General features: G+C 31.2%; 1 protein-coding gene across 1 annotated transcript; it reads right to left on the reverse strand.

Moving 5' to 3' along the window:
* Window positions 1-7,177: 7,177 nt before the first annotated feature.
* On the reverse strand, window positions 7,178-12,875 carry LOC145578628 (tRNA A64-2'-O-ribosylphosphate transferase-like). Its single transcript, XM_081635923.1, has 6 exons — window positions 12,563-12,875; window positions 10,485-11,309; window positions 8,963-9,057; window positions 8,319-8,427; window positions 7,623-7,682; window positions 7,178-7,466 (listed from the first exon to the last, which is right to left on the reverse strand). Exons 1-6 carry the CDS (start codon window positions 12,855-12,857, stop codon window positions 7,303-7,305), a joined length of 1,548 nt encoding a protein of 515 aa, XP_081492049.1. The 5' UTR covers window positions 12,858-12,875; the 3' UTR covers window positions 7,178-7,302.
* Window positions 12,876-13,451: the final 576 nt, after the last annotated feature.

The raw sequence follows: 13,451 nt of genomic DNA on the forward strand, positions 1-13,451 counted from the left end.
ATTCACAAGAAAACAAATTATTTTTATAAATTGCTATAAGTTTGAGAAGTATCTGTTTATGTTATCAAATTATTATATATTAGATACGGTAATGTAGAGTACTTATCTCTAATTTTAGTTTCCTGACATTTTATGAATTTAAAATTGAGTTAAAATCCTTTTTTAGAGTAGAAAACGAACAATACATTTTATATATTAACAATTAAAGATTCAAGGGAATATACAAAATATTTTATTTATTTAAGTTGTTATTGTTGCTTTATTTTTTAAGTTGCATATTCTTTTTTTTTTTTTTTTTTATCAGTTATGTTATTAATTTTTATGAACAAAAAAGAGAAAAAAAAAAAAAAAAAGGTTTTTAGCGGAATTTTTTTTAATACAAACGCGATACGTGTACTTTGGGGATAGGGATGGGGATTACTTTAGTATATTACGGAGTAGTAAGTATTGACTAGTATAGTACGAGCTGTAGTAGTCTAAGGTCAAAACTGTTTGCGCGAGTACAATGATTATTGACATAATTTAAGGTCCAATGTGGTACTCCGTAGTAAAAAGCATATTTATTAGTGGCATAAAGTGAAATAAGCATCATTAAGGACATCAAATTATTAATTAAAGGCTAATTAGTACTCCGTAATTAGACTAATTACCATGAATTCATGATATCTTATTATATTACTCCAGCAATGTCGCATCTTAATACTCTAACATGCTTTTGTAGGTACACTCTTTGATAGCAAATTGTATTGCCTCCTTGTCAAGTTGAACTTTGATTCATTAAGAAATAAACTCTTTATTATTATTTATTTATTTATTTATTTTTATTAACGATTGATACTCTATTACTATTATATATATATAATATGATATTGAGTCATTGAGAGAAGACGAGCTTAATTTGCAAGTGTATCTAGCTTACCTAAAACAAGTATGTTAAAAAATTTGCAAGTGTATCTAGCTTACCTAAAACAAATATGTTTAAAAAATAAAATTCATGCGTACTTTTTCTTAGCTTAAAAACTAAGCAAATATTTTTAATACTAATGTAGTACGAAGTATTTTTTATCATAGATTTGTAAATATTTTCAATACTAATGTAGTATGAAGACTTTTTATCATAGATAAAAGAATTTATAGATTTGTATCTAAGCAATGTCTACATAAATTCTTTTATCTGTGATAAAAATACTTCGTACTACATTAGTATTGAAAATATTTACAATTAAAAGATGTGAGAACAATAATTTAGCTATGTAGTTCAAAAATTTGGACACTTATGAAATGTTTATTAGTATTAAGCTAGCTAGGAAAAGTCACCTTATGAGTTACGAGTCTTATGATGTGGTAATAAAAATGTACAAACTTATACATAGTATTTAGTAAAAACGATTATTCTATTTAAAGATTTCGGACCAAATTCTTAAAATGAATTTTCAAATAAAGTTACTGATGTACTTCAGTACTTGTGCATATATATAGATTCGATCCATGGTCCTTAGTATAATAGTATCACCTTTAAAGTAAAGCTTCACAAATCTATGCTAGTGAACATTCATTATTATAATTTTTATTTTTTTTTTGAAAAATAAACATTTAGAGTCATTACACTAGTCAACATCATTTAAAATGATAGTAAATTTTTTGTAAATTTTCTTTTGAAGGCTTATATTATAGACCCGCATTAGTTACTCTGCCGACCACATTAGCCATGTGCTAAGTAATTTTATTCATTTTTTTTAAAAAAAATTTGTTATGGTTAAGTGCCTAAGTTTTACGTGGAATATGACCGATATGTTGATATTCTAGGAAGCATATATTCTGTCATAGTTCTCGGGCAAAGTTAAATATATCAACTTGATAGTTTTACACTTTATATCTGAAATTTCGACAATTCTTATATATATATATATATATATATATATATATATATATATATATATATATATATATATATTTAGGTGCAACCGTGCAAGATAATTATAAGACTACGATAATTTTAATGTGATTTTAACCTATGGCTACAATTAACTTAATAATTTCTTAGTCTATAAATATAGTATACACTCTAGCTACCTTGTGATAGAAATTTTAAAATTAATTTTTACATCATTAGACTCGTGTGCTAATTAGATTTTTCAATAATATATGCTTAATATTTTCTTAAACTATGTTCCATTTGTTTGTTTGCTTGCCACTAACTGTTGTTGGTACGTAAAAAGCCGTTACGAGAGGAAATAAAGTAAGCACAACTTTATTTAAGGATACAACCGGGATATAAATTTGTAAATTAATTAAATTATAAATGAATACTTCATAAATTATATTATACGAATACCATAGACAATGTTACGTCACATTCACATACAAAAATTGTACAAAGAACATATTTTATATATTTTCTCAAGTCCAAACCCTACCTTATTAATTTAAAGAAAGAAAAGAAAATAATCATGATTTACTTCTCATTATATAACTAGCTTTACTTTATATATATATATATATATATATATATAAAGATCGAGACTAAAAAACAATGTGTATGAAATTTTAATGAATTTTCTTTTATACTACGTATGATGCAAATTTAAGTTATTTAGGGCATGTTCACTTCAGCTTAATTTCAGTTCAGTTCAGTTAAGCTCCAATCAGTTTAGTTCAGTTAAGCTCCAATCAGTTCAGTTCTAATCAGTTCAGTTCAATTCATCTCCTAATTTCATTCTCTCATAAAATATTCATTTCAGCTATATTCAGTTCGATTCAATTCAGTTTAGCTCTAACCAGTTCAATTCAGTTCAGCTCCAATCAGTTCAGTTTAGTTCAATTCAGCTCAGTTCAGTAAATGTGAACAGGCCTTTAGTACATCAATTCTATATGACTATATGCTCCATATAATTAAGCTTGATTTGATGTACATGACTATATGCTCCATATAAATTCAATGAACAAGTATAGAGTAAAATATATCGATTTGGTACTTCTCTCTATGTATTGATCAATTCACAACCTCAAATAACCTTTCTTGTATAATTTTTTTTTTTAAAGTCATGATAAACTGCTATTTTTTTCCAATCCCATTATTTTATTCTTTTTCTTGGACATATTATTGTAAAAGCTACAATGATCATACACCACCATTCGCTTAAAGCAATTAGATTTTTTTTTTCCCCTAATAGGAAAAGAATAATATGGCTCTAAAATGGTAGTCAGTGAGGCAAGCTTAATTAACACATTTTGGTATGGGAAATAAAGATGTACTGTATTAAAAGAAGGATAAAAGCCACACAAGAATAGAACAAACATAATGGAACTAAGCATTATTTAAAAAATCCAAGCCATCAAACATAATGGAATAAAGCATCATTACAAAAAATCCAAGCCATCACACGCAAATTTTAAAGTGTATTTGGTGATAGATGCCTTTCCATACTAATAAAAGTAACATTTATCATATTATTTCCTTAAAATATTTTTTTCCCAAACAATGCGCGTTTTTAGTATAATACAACTCTGGGCATACACTATAATACAACTCTGCGCATACACTATTATAATAAGTTTAGTCACTTCAAATCACGTAATCATCACTCCTTAATGAAAATTAATCTAAGATACATTCAAAACCATTCATATAGAAAGAATATCTATAGCCATGCATACGTAATTAAAGGGAAGAAATTAACTAATTTATGTAACATACTAACTAATTTATGCATTATAGTCAAAAAGAACATAAATCGGGGTCAGACATGATGAAGTGATGTTTTTTTTGACGAAATGATGAAGTGATGTTATTGCTTTTATGAAATAAATATATGTAATATGATAAGTTAGTATCTACTCAATGTTTAATAAGTGGAGAAATGCGTCATACTTGGTATAAAGAATTATGTGAGAGAAGAAATAAAATAGGAAGAGAGAGAAGCAGAAGTGAGGAAAAACTCTCCGGTGGACGTTTAAGACTCAAGGTTGGCTACAGGTGGTCGGCTTCTTGGACGGAACACCGGTGACAAGTGGTCGGCTCTTGTTGTGGAGAGAGAAAGACTTGTTTGATTTTGGATTTGAGGTCGTTTTCAAGGAAATGTCAATGAGACGTATGATGATTAGTCTAATTCTAGGTGACTTGTTTAAGAAAAAATATTTCGATGATTCTTTATTTGACGTTTCTATTGCTTCAACACCCTTTTTCAATGGTTGTAAATGTACGTCCAAAAATACCATCCCGAAGTTCGAGATCAATCTATGTCAAGCTCAAAAAGTATACGAGTAAATTTCAATTTCATTTTCGTCTCTCGTTAAGAATCATGGTTACTAATTCATTTTTAATTCATTTTATTTCAGTTTTGTGTGCACATCATGCACTATGCCCTGCTGTTGAAGTTCGAAATCGATTACACTAGATGAAAAGAAATTTGAAAAGTTGAAATCTGCGACATCGAGTTCCTTATAAAAACTAAACCCCACCAACTCACAGTTACTAACATTGCATTTTTTAGTGGGTTCAATTCACATGAAACAAATTATATATACATATATATATATATATATATATATATATATATATATATATATATATATATATATATATATTAACAAATTTCATGAAACTATATACATACATTGTATTGATATATACGTATAATTATTTATATCGATAAAATATTCATAATTTTCATATTATTTTTGTCATATTAAATAATTTAATTGCCAACCCATCCGTCAGATGTCGTCCATGCTATCGTTAAGGATAATGGTGGTCGCATACGAAATTAATGATCACGTTGTAAGAAAAAAATCACAGAGCTATTAATACAATGCTAATTATTTGTTCTGTGTGATTAAATTAATATTTTCTTTCTCTTTGGTTATATTTTTATTAGCCTTTACAATGACTAATTACAGTCGTATTGATTTTAAAAAGCTGAGAACCTTTGAAAAATCATTTAAGGTTTTCAAGTTTCTCCGTCAAAAACTCAAGGAGGATCCATTTGTAGCTGGATTCCTGGTTTCAAATGTTCGTGATATTTTAAGCATGAGAAACTACATATCTATGATCGACTGATCGTAATGCGCAATCGTTTTATGTTGATGAGACTAGTGAAGAGATAAAGTTATTTCATGCATGTGTATAGTTGGAGCAGAAATTAGATCTAATTTAGGAAGAGGAGATTTGTACTTTCCAGTATCCGGATTATTCTAAGCCTTTCAAATCCGATCCAAGAGTAGACAATAACGGTACGTAATTTAATTTTGCCAAAAAATGTTATACTTTGTAACTTATAGGAAATAACGAGCATTTCCCTACAATATTGTTAAATAAATTTATGCATCGGTTTAAAAATAAATCCTCTCGATACCCGGATTGGTATTAGTCATTAATTTTTTTCTTTAATTCAGCTTAAAACTGTTAACGGTGAACGCAGGTGTTTTAAAACTTTTACTTCAATTAACAATATTAGAAAAGAGACCACATTTTACTAATAGATTTCTTTGCGTCCTTGGTTAATTCAAGGATTTCTTAGCCAAAATCAAGAAGAGAGCACCAACATTTACATTGACAAGTTCAAAGAGACCGCACTTCAATAACGACAGGTTTCTTTGCCTTACTCTACATTGACTAATTTCCTCGGCCCGATCACGTGACTTTTTAAAACCTTTTTTTCATGCCCCACCAGCAATGCCACCTTCCTCACCACCGCCCCACCACTGTACCATTTTGACCCTCCACCACAAGACCCCAACCCGCCTCAAGACACCCCCAAAAGTCCAAAACCACCCTCATGCATACCCAAAACCAACACAAGCCTTCACTCCTTCGTAATACCTCATCGCACTTTCAGCCCAAAACCATCTCTTACCTCACCTAATACCCAGCCACCAACACACCAGCAGCAGCAACCACACCAAGCCGCCATTCCAACGACACTACACCAAAAAACAACTAGTGCAACAATGAAGTAACCTACGACAACCATTTTAGCAATTTCAGCCCACAAAATTAGCCCAAATTCAGAAACGATAAGAATCTACAACGCACTAGAATGTCCTTGTTGACAATCCTTTACTCCCACAGCATTTGGGGTTCCTCGAACAATGTGATATCTCACACCGGGTAAATCCTTAACCCTTCCCCTTCTTACTAAGACTACATAATGTTCTTGTAAATTATGGCCAATACTAGGTATATAAGCAGTGATTTCAAATCCAGAGGTTAATCGTACTCCGGCAACTTTACGTAAGGCAGAGTTTGGTTTTTTAGGGGTGATAGTGGAAAAGTTGACAGATAAGTGACCCTTACTGCCACTCTACAAAACCGTACATGAGATTTTCACCAAAATGCATATTGTCAAATGGAAGTAGGGGATGGGGGAAATGACCCAAGGGAAAGAATTTAAGGGACATAAGGATGAAATGGGAATGCTAGGCACCGAATTGGGAAAAAAAAGATGAGAATTTGGCTAATTGTGACTGGGTGAGGGTGGTCATTTGGTAAACACCGAAGAAATTTGTCAATGACGGAAATCCAGCAAAGGATAAATTTTTACAACATTTTTTATTTTAATAGGTAGTCTCTTACAACATATTAAGTAGTTTCTCACAACATTTTTTATTTTATTTTATTGGATACAACAAATTGATCTGATTTGGCAGTTTTTGACAAAAAGTATTGTTTTTTTTTCAGGATTACTACCATCCTAAAACAACAACTACCTCATCAACTGTTTTCTATATTATTTAAAAAACAATTGCTATTAAAAATTGGTGATAAATATAGAAAATAAAAATAATTTTATTTTTAGAATATTTTTTGTTTAATTATTGATTCATAATGTTTAAGCTAATACCCCGTAAAAAAAAAATAAAAAAAAAAAGATGATGACCGGAATTAGCAAATAAACCAGAACATCAGAGCCCAGCACACACATGAGCAAGCAAAACCAAACTCAAGGAGAAGAACATCCTCGAAACATAGTGAAGAAACAATAATAGAGAAGGGTAGTAGAAAACCCAACTTTATAGCAACATTCAAAGGCCATCTGCATATTAGTATAGTTATGGCTATGGCTGCAAAAGAAGCATGAGCTACAGTGATCAATAAGCTTAGTCAAGGTGGTACAAAAAATGTTGCAATTAAAATATGCAAGTGAATGGTATAATAAGATTAGATTAGTCAGCAGTATCTCAAAGTGTCTTTTGTGTCTCCCTCTTTTTATTCTGTATAACTATCGCAATAGAAAGATTGATGTCTTGATACAACAAATACGTATTAAACCTACTGAAGATTATTCATTACAGAAATTTGCTCTAAGAATATGATGTTCCACTTTTAAGAAAACAAAAGACCTGTCTTAAATTCCCTCTAGATGGTCTTGCATTTGTAGAAAACTTACACATAAATACAAGTCGTCGTCTCATTTCCAATTTAGAAATCTCTGTCTCTTTAAAAGACTTCCCATCGTCAAAGGATCCTGTGTATCAAAGTACCAAGCAATAAGCCTTTTGACTGTAAGCACGATAATAATTCACTACTTGAATTCAAAGACAAGTAGTACAATATTTGACATGAGTTTTTTCTATTGTATATGACAACAGATGTACGTCAGAGAAAGAAGAGAAGAATGTACCGTCTTCAGTAAACAATGAGATTAAGATTGCTAGGCAAACACATACACTGATGTCTTCTCCTGAAAAATTTACACAATAGTTAGTGTGCTTTCACAATTATCAACTAAATAGAACAGTTCTGATAGAGTGAGTTTGTTTAAGCCGGAAGATTACTGATCGAATCTCCTTAATATGAAATGAATTGAATAGTATACTAAAACATAGAGATAGACACTTTAGTGCATGATATATCAGTTGGAAACCTCAAGTTATATGAGGATAAGGAATAGGTGTCAACTGATTTTAAAGTTTAAACAAGTTTTTTTCAAGGAGCTATGCACCATTTGAGTAGGTTGATGCGCCTATGTGTTGCAACTCACTTCATATCAAAAGGTTAGTTATGAAGAGACAAGTTTGAGTTGAAATAAAGATGACCTAAAGAGCAGCACAATAAATACAAGCAGTGAACAACTATGCATTGTTGAATAATGGATTTTTTTATATGATAGTATATCATTCCTAAACATTGCCAAATCCCATATGACTCAACAGGCCGAGTAACCCAAGCTCTTGTGCAACAGTGCAAGTAAGATTGGTTTGATGCCACAAAAGTTACCAAGTGAGCATTTTCAAAGGCAATAAGCAAAAAAATTAAATATAGTGTCCATGTTCTGTTATGCTGAAATAAATTTCATAAGTGAAGCAAATTCACTTACCATCAGGGCAACACACTAAAAGAGATTTTGCTTGGAGTAAAGTTGACCTAGCAAACTTCATTGCTGAGGGGAGATTATTTAACAGCGAAAATCGGTCCAGCTTTGAGCTCTGATTAAAGAGGAAAAATGAGGAAAAAGAACAAAAAGAAAACTATAAGATATCAATCTAAATTCCAAAATAAAAACAGGTTATTAGCATTGTCACTCAGTTCTATAGATTTTCCTTTAACTCTTGTCCTACACAAGCCTACGTGAAAATAACGAGGATAATTTTTACATAATTAATAAGTCAAGTTTTTTTCCTTCCAAGGTTATACTGTCAATTCAATAGTTGCCAAATAATTTTTACATAATTACGTAAATAATGAGGTTAAATGGCTAGTGTAAGCCACCTAACACTAGACAAAAAAAATTAATAAGTCAAGTTTTTTTCCTTCCAAGATCACACTTCAACTTATGCATTACACAAGGTTATACTGTCAATTCAATAGTTGCTAGATGGCAAACATGTTAGCCATCTAGAGTCTTTTAATTGATAACTACGGAGAAATTTGGCACTCCAAATTTATACACTTATAACATATTATATCTAAGATGAAAGAAGTCTGCAATAAGTCTGTAAGTCATTGATCAAGAAGACATACCACTATAGGCAGATGCAAATAGGCATATGAATGGTCAACATTGAGAAGCTCCTTGCCACAATTCAGTATACTGTCAACATCTGGTTTAGTCGCAGCTGCCCACATAGATACACAATATAAAGCACCACGTGAGAAACTGTAATAGCCTCATATTCAACCTAGCCAAGCCAACCATCCACTTCTACTACCAACGAAGGGGAAGGGAGGACAGGTAAGCCAAGCTGGCGCAAGTAGACAATACAATTAATGACTGAGAATAAAGGAGGCAGCAGCAAGTAATTGAGAGATATGAAGAGTGGTGCTTGGTAGAAAAAGACAAGATTAATTAAAATTAGCTAGACCTTTTACAGTCCTTACTTGTATATACTTCGTATAAAGGAATGCAGGGGAATGAGAGAGAATTGTAACCTCAAGTTACTAAGAGAGAGATAACCTAAGGATATCAAAGAGAGTAACCTCTTTTGCCATTAACAATCAAACATCAAGCTCTCATCTTTGTTAACTTGCCTTGTTAATTTTAAAATACAAAGCCAGAGAATCAGTTACTACAGAAATTATGAGAGAACTGACTCCATGTCACAGAAATAGGGAAACTTGGCACACAAAATGAATAACGACATAATACTTTTTACTCTATATTACCCTTAAGAAGTTAGCCAAAGATAACACAATTCATAAAAACAAGATAGTTATCATACTACAAACATTCTGAACTATGTTTACATTGTGGCTGGTGATGTGCAACACATCAGTAACAAATGAAAGAAAGTAGAAATTATAATCGGTGATGTGCTACACATCAGCTACAAATGAAATAAAGGTGAAAGCTAGTGCAGTTGTCTAGTTTGTGTGTTGTGTCAATGTTCTGATGATACTCTGGCAAACCTTTTTCCTCATAACAGTTTAAAATTTAGAGAATAGTATTGCTCTGGCAAGTACTCAATAGAATTCTTGCAGCTTGGTTGTCTGAATGTTATTGGATCATGGATTGCAAATAAAAGCAGAGAAAATCAAGGACAGCAAACTGCTCAGAATGAGCATAGCCGAGACAATTATAGGAATATAGGGAAATGAACAAGGATATCTTAAAATTGACATGGAGAAGCAGCAGACAACAAAATCAGGTCAGGGAAGGCCTAAGACTATAGAGGGGTTCAGTTATCTTGCGTTCTAGGTAATGTCAGACACTCAGACTTGAAGGTAAACAAAGAACCAACCAATTATTATAATAATAATAACAATAATAATAATAATAATAATAATAATAATAATAATAATAATAATAATAATAATAATAATGATAATTACAATAAAAATAACAATAACAATAACAATAACAATAATAATAATAACAATAATAATAATAATAATAATAATAATAATAATAATAATAATAACAATAATAACAATAATAATAACAATAACAATAACAATAACAATAATAATAACAATAATAATAATAATAATAAGAATAACAATAACAATAATAATAACAATAATAAAAGCAAACTAATTAAATTACCAAGTTGAGTTGTGCTCACACAGATATTTGTCAATCCTAACCAACATATTGAAGAATCCCTTTTGGTGGAAGGACTTACGCCATCTTTTATACTTTTAAACTCTAAGTGCAATGGAAACTCGTGATGTCCATTGGTCTCTAAAGACCTTTGAGACTTCACCAAAATCCGAGGAGCGTCTTGTTCTCGTTGTGCCCGATATACTCTATCCTTTTCGACTATTTCAGAAACTTTCTTGTTACACAAATCAGGCCCGCAGTTTATGAGGTCATATACATGATTCCAGAAAAGGTCGGGAGTTAAACCCCTAGCCCAACTTTCTTCATCATCTCCTGCACCAGGAATATAGTTCCAACTAAACTCAGAGCTTGTCCTTTGTGGAAGAAAGCCATTCGAGGAGGATCCAGAAACAAGTATTAGAGGTGTGAAATCCCAGGAATCATGATCAGGGACTTCATTTAACCATATAACAGATTTTTGGGAGATCCATAAGGGGCGTAGAGGTTTTCTTAAGGATGCTGCAAGTGAAGCAATATCAGCACCACTCTCTTCCAACAGTGCAGTAAAGTCATCAAGGCGATTTTCAATAGAAGCCTTCTCCGTCTTAGGAACCCATAGAGGTAGATGCAAGTGGCAATCCCAATCGGTTGAAGTTTCTTTAGCCTTTTCGTCATTTACACCTGAGAAATTTTCATGTATCATGTTTCTGTACCGTTGAATAACACGATTTAATACACATGACCAAACAGGTATCGTCTTTGACATGCTATCAGGAAATCGCTTCCCTTTTCGAGTTGAATCAACAATTATACACCCACCTTTGTTCCCTAAACAATGATAGTAAACAAAAAAAAATCAACAAATAATTCATTAATCCTAAAATTAAAGCTGAAAAAAATCACATAGGATGAACACAAATGGTCAAACAAAATTGCATCTCATATTCTCAAGTAAACTAGTAGGATCTTTCGGACTTTTAGTCACCTACTCAACTCCATTAAGTCTTCTACGAAGCATCGACAAATGTCTTAGGATATCATTTGTTATTTTGGTACTAAACAAATTTAGTTCCAAAACAGCAAGGGTCAAGAAGTAAAGGTCTTCAAATCCCATATACCCCCTTATTATTCTACTGGTTACTCCTATGCCCAGCATTTAACTTTCAACTTTCCTTTTTTATGCATCCCACAAAAACTTCCCATTTCCTGTTCATGTTTAATTGCTTTCTTTCTCCGATCACATCCTTTTTTTTTACACTCAATAATAAGATTTTCTCATTATCCACTTTATTAAATTCCATCCGATCTTAAGTTCTTAACATTTTGATCTTTATGCCACATAGAAGCGGTAATGGATGATTTGAGGTCATATTTACTTATTTCATAAAGTAGTACTAACAACATATGTTACTGATGCAAAAGAAGAAATTCTCTTCCAAGTTCTATACAAATCCATTGGTATTAGACATCCAAGAATCCAATAACCACAACAATAACCTCAGTTAAACTAGTCCATAAAATCACAAAAGGCAGACTTGATAATATCTTTTAAAGAACCAAAAACTCCATATTCCATAGCACCTTAAAATCTTTCGTTCCAATCAAACTCGAGATTCAAGCAGCCCTATATTACAACTAGTTCCGCAACAAAACGCACTGCAATTTAACCAAACTGCTAAATGAATCACTGAATCCATTATTCAACCAGAATTGTGGTTAAGTTAGTAATCTCCATCAGAGCTTGTCTATAATTCTACATTTTTTCCATTCATTCATAATTCTACATTAAACGTTTAAAGGATTACCAAATAATGATCTTTAGAGATCTAATGCTATAATTGGTTCAACTAATTCAAAATAAAAGGCGTAATCTAAATTTAATCCATCAGCATAAGAATGAGCATATTTCAATTAATCATTTACATACAAGTATAACAATTGAACATACCATTTACAAGTATAACAAACATACCATTTACAATTTAAAAAATCAAATAATCGATTACTAATTAACATTGAAACTCCTTTTGGAGTACAAAATCAAAGAATCAATTACTAATTAACAAAAAATAGATATATACCGGCGAGCAGGGCGAGGTGGAGATTGAGGCGGGAGGTATTGAAAGAGCAATTATTGGAGTGACCATCAGTGGATTTAAAGTAACAAGTGCCGCCATTGAATTGAGGCGAATACCATAAACCGCAACGAAGGTTAGCAACAAGAGGAAGACGAGGCCATAGTTGAGAAATCTCTCCGACAAAAATGGAGTCATGGTAGATTGAGAGTAAGGCATTATACAAAGTATTGTCTCTCTTTTTTATGCTTCTCGATGCTTTGTATATGCTCTGTCTCAATTTTTCCTCTTCTATTTCCATTGATAATAGTATGTACTTTCTTCTAGTTTTATTGTTAGGAAGATTTATGCGTTTAATTAGGTTTTCAATAAAATACTCCCTCTGTTTTTAAACTAGTTTTATGCCCATTGCGATGTTCCATTGTTTATTGAATTTTAAGATAAATTTTTAATCTATATATCAAATTTTAAAATATATCATTGATACAAAATTAGTTAGAAATTGATGTAATTTTGTGACGATTTGCTATCTAATAGGCATGTAATGACTAATAATAATGTTGGTAGAAATGTTCGATTTAAAACATTAAAAAAAAAATAAAAAAATTAGCAAAAAATAAATTAAATAAAAGCAAAGCCCGTTGGGTTGACTCGAACCCAAAACTTTAAGCAAGGGTTGAACATTTCTTGACTCGTAACCTAAAGTGACCCAATCCAAGATGACTCATGATTCGATCCTAATTGATATGTCTACATAGTAATAAAATTCTATCAGATTGTAAAATATATTATTTTAACCGATTAGTATATATTGTAATTTATAAATGTATGTTTTACGCTTTGAACTACTTCCTTTGCACTAATTAATATTATAATACAAAAAAAAAAATTCATA

This window comes from Chenopodium album, chromosome 14 (assembly GCF_948465745.1).
Source record: "Chenopodium album chromosome 14, dcCheAlbu1.1, whole genome shotgun sequence".
Lineage (NCBI taxonomy): Eukaryota > Viridiplantae > Streptophyta > Magnoliopsida > Caryophyllales > Amaranthaceae > Chenopodium > Chenopodium album.

Excerpts from the sequence above, each read along its gene's own strand:
- LOC145578628 (XM_081635923.1), bottom strand. The coding sequence starts at position 12,857 with ATGGAAATAGAAGAGGAAAAATTGAGACAGAGCATATACAAAGCATCG. Across the intron at positions 11,310-12,562 it reads CCACCTCGCCCTGCTCGCCG|GGAACAAAGGTGGGTGTATA; the intron begins GTATATATCTAT and ends ATCATTGTTTAG. Across the intron at positions 7,467-7,622 it reads CTCATTGTTTACTGAAGACG|GATCCTTTGACGATGGGAAG; the intron begins GTACATTCTTCT and ends TTTGATACACAG.